This window comes from Triplophysa rosa, linkage group LG10 (genome assembly GCF_024868665.1).
Source record: "Triplophysa rosa linkage group LG10, Trosa_1v2, whole genome shotgun sequence".
Lineage (NCBI taxonomy): Eukaryota > Metazoa > Chordata > Actinopteri > Cypriniformes > Nemacheilidae > Triplophysa > Triplophysa rosa.
In genome coordinates, this window is record NC_079899.1 from 5,733,593 (window position 1) to 5,737,039 (window position 3,447).

General features: G+C 39.1%; 1 protein-coding gene across 1 annotated transcript; it reads left to right on the forward strand.

Annotated features, from left to right (window-relative positions):
- Positions 1 to 2,132: 2,132 nt before the first annotated feature.
- On the forward strand, positions 2,133 to 3,105 carry LOC130560333 (putative nuclease HARBI1). The gene is made up of 2 exons (XM_057344050.1): positions 2,133 to 2,671; positions 2,775 to 3,105. Exons 1-2 carry the CDS (start codon positions 2,133 to 2,135, stop codon positions 3,103 to 3,105), a joined length of 870 nt encoding a protein of 289 aa, XP_057200033.1.
- The last annotated feature ends 342 nt before the right edge of the window (positions 3,106 to 3,447 follow it).

Here is a 3,447-nt window from a genome sequence, read left to right on the forward strand (position 1 = left end):
GAAGTGGCCGCAACTGGTACAGACTATGACTTTTGTGTACAACTGTACAGCTCACGAAACAACAGGCTTTGCCCTGTTCTACCTAATGTTCGTCAGAGTACCGCGGTTGCCAGTTAACAGAGGGACAAAAGGGCAGGACACACTGTAAGACTGTTTTATTATTTTCCATCAGGTATGTTACAATTGTCATTTGTTATATTTATGTTTTATGCTATTTTCTGTTCACCTGCTCTTCCCTTTTCACACTGGCTGTGCATGGGAGAGAGGGACAAAAGGGCAGGACACACTGTAAGACTGTTTTATTATTTTCCATCAGTGATTAAATGAAGAGTCGAACCGTTATCTGATGTCCGAGTGGTTACTACCCCATAAAAGAGAAAAAAAACACAACGCAGAACTACACAGGTTACATATGTGCAATCCCCTGGGATCAAACCCATGACCTTGGCATTGCTAGTGCCATGCTCTAACCACTGAGCCACAGGAAAGCTTTTACAATTACAAATACACAATTAACTTGCAACAGAGAACTGGTAAGTAAAACAATAAGTAATGTGAAGACGAAGTGAGTGAAATAATTCTGTGTTCAGATGTTCCACAGGCTCCTTGATAATAATGAACTTCACCGATAGACATTAAATACATATCTGGGCCCATATTCATGAAAAATCTTAGTGCAAAGAGTTGCTCCTAGTGACAAAATTCTAAGAAAACTCTTAGAAATGTGGGCGTTTCCCCTTAAAATTACAGAAAAGATCCTAGTAAAGAAAAACGTAATTCATAAAGCATCTTATCCCTTAAAAGAGCTCTTAAGGTCCAAAATTTTAAGAGTTGCGAGGAGGACTTTTAAGAGACTTACGAGTTTCTTTAGCAGCAGAGAAAATGGACGAAACACGAAAAGTGAGAAAAAATGTGTTGCAATGCATGACAATTTCCATATTACTTTTAAGGTTTATCTGATTTTTTATTGTTATTGTTTTTTGTGTGTGTGTGTTTGTGTTCAACTTTTGTTTATCTTGGTTTTGGTTTTCTTGTATAGCTGATTTGATGCAATGCATATTGTAAAAGCGCTATAAAATAAAATGACATTGAATTGAATGACAGCTAGTTAATAAGACACAACACATTAGATCGTGCAGGGTTCATGTTTGTGACCGATCCTATTAGAGACACGCTAACATGTCAAAGACAGCACAGAAATGACATAGCGCCAGAAATAAAAGAAATCACTACATTTACATATTTAGCAACTGGAGAAATGCAGCTATGCAGCAGCGATGATTTGGTTCCGTCACATCCTTCTACAGTGATCACACAAAAAATTACAGCACTAACAGAAACTTATTGTGTCACTGTTCATTTTCTATCAAATACGTTGACATTAACAGCATAGTAAAAAAATATATAGTGCGTGCGTGTTTGTGTGTGTGCGTGAGTACGGTAAAACAGGAAAAACTACATGTGCAATATCAAACTAATGACCCTATACTTAAAAGCGCTCTTTTTTCCTTCTTGGCCAACCAACCAATCACAGTCCTTAATAGACTGTGTCATACATAGCAACGGGGTCAGCCCCGCCTCCTCACTAAAATAAAAGTTTTTGTCTTTTCCTTGCTCAAAGTTGCTCTCAGATTGGTCCTGAATCGCTTTTAACCTAAGACTCCTAAGTAAAAGTTTTTAAGATAAATTAAGAGCTTTCTGAGAGGATTCTAAGAAGCTTTAAGAATACGGGCCCTGTGCCCGTATGTATAAAGCCACAGAGTAAAATTTTACTTTTAAGTGTGTCAAAATTCTAAGAATGACGTAATTTTACTCGTATTCTTACACTTAAGAATAAGAGTTATTCATAAAGGTTCATAAGTGTTAAGACTAGGTATCAGCTCCTAAATTATTTAAAAGAGCTGAAGAGGTCTCCTAAACTAGTTAGGAGTAACAAGATGGCAGCAGAGAGAAGGAGGCTGCGCACTTTCCAACTACGGAAGAATGTTTTGGAATTATATGATGACAGGGAGTTGATAAAACGTTACAGGCTTGATCGTCAAGGTACGATCGTTGTTACCGACTTAGTCAGAAATTCTATAACTTCTCCCACTCTAAGAAACAATGCTTTAACTGCAGAAATGAAAGTAGTAATGACTCTGCGTTTCTTGGCGACTGGAAAAATGCAGCAATGCACCAGTGATGACTTGGGGCCATCACAGTCCACAGTTAGCAGGGTCTTAAATACCACTGTTGAAGCCCTAACCACACCAGACATAGTAAGGCAGTTCATCATCTTTCCAACTGACCTTCAAACAATACAGCAAAAGCAAGCAGATTTTATGAGGATTGCAGGCTTCCCTGGAGTTGTTGGAGCCATTGATGGCACCAAGGTTCACATCATTGCTCCAACTGTGAATGAGGAGACATATGCCAATCTAAAAGGATTCCACAGCATCAATGTTCAAGTTGTAATTGATGCCAATTACAAGATTCTAGATCTTGTAGCAAAATGGCCAGGGTCAACGCATGATGCTCGGGTTCTTTCCCAGAGTGGCCTCACTGGGTTATTTGAACAAAATTATGTTCGCCCTGGATGTCAGCTGCTGGGTGACTCGGGTTACCCTTTAAAACGCTGGCTTCTCACCCCTTACAGAACACCACAAGGAGAACACCAGCTCAATTATAACAGGTATTGTATTGGACTGAACCGTAGACAAGATACCAATTTTGTTCAATGAGTGCATTCTTGACTTCTCTGAGCTATGTTGTTTTATTGTTTTTGCATCATCAAGAGCACACAAAGAAACAAGAGCTGTGGTGGAGAGAGGAATTGGACAGCTGAAAAGGAGATTCCATGTCCTTCATGGAGAAATTCGACACTGCCCTGAGCACGCTAGTCGCATTATTATGGCTTGTGGCATTTTGCACAATATTTGCAAAGCTCGTAACCTCCCACTGCTTGATGATGATGATGGTGATGCTGACAAAGATGATGATGATCATGATGACGACAACAGCGATCCTGATGAGAATAACGACGATGACAATACCACTAACCATGGATTACAAAACATTTCAGGGAGAGCATCAAGGGACTGCCTTGTTAACTTACATTTTGGGTAAGCAAAACTTGTAGAAAATAAGTAACAATAGATTTGTCATTACACAGTTTTGTTTACACAAATCACATGTACAATCATTAAGTATTCTTTATTTTTTGCAATTTTAGCGTGTAATATTCATTTTGAATTTCCAGCAACTTTATTTCTAATTTGAGCTTCTTTATTTTAAGAGACTCAATGTCATCCTCAGGGGCTGCGCCCTGTGCAAACCCTGTGTCTTGTGAGGCAGAAGGCTCATGGAGGACACAGGGAGATGTCCTGAGATGATACAGGAGAAGATGCATCAGATGGACCAGCTCCATCATCATCCACACTACATTCACATGCAAAAAATGTTTACGCA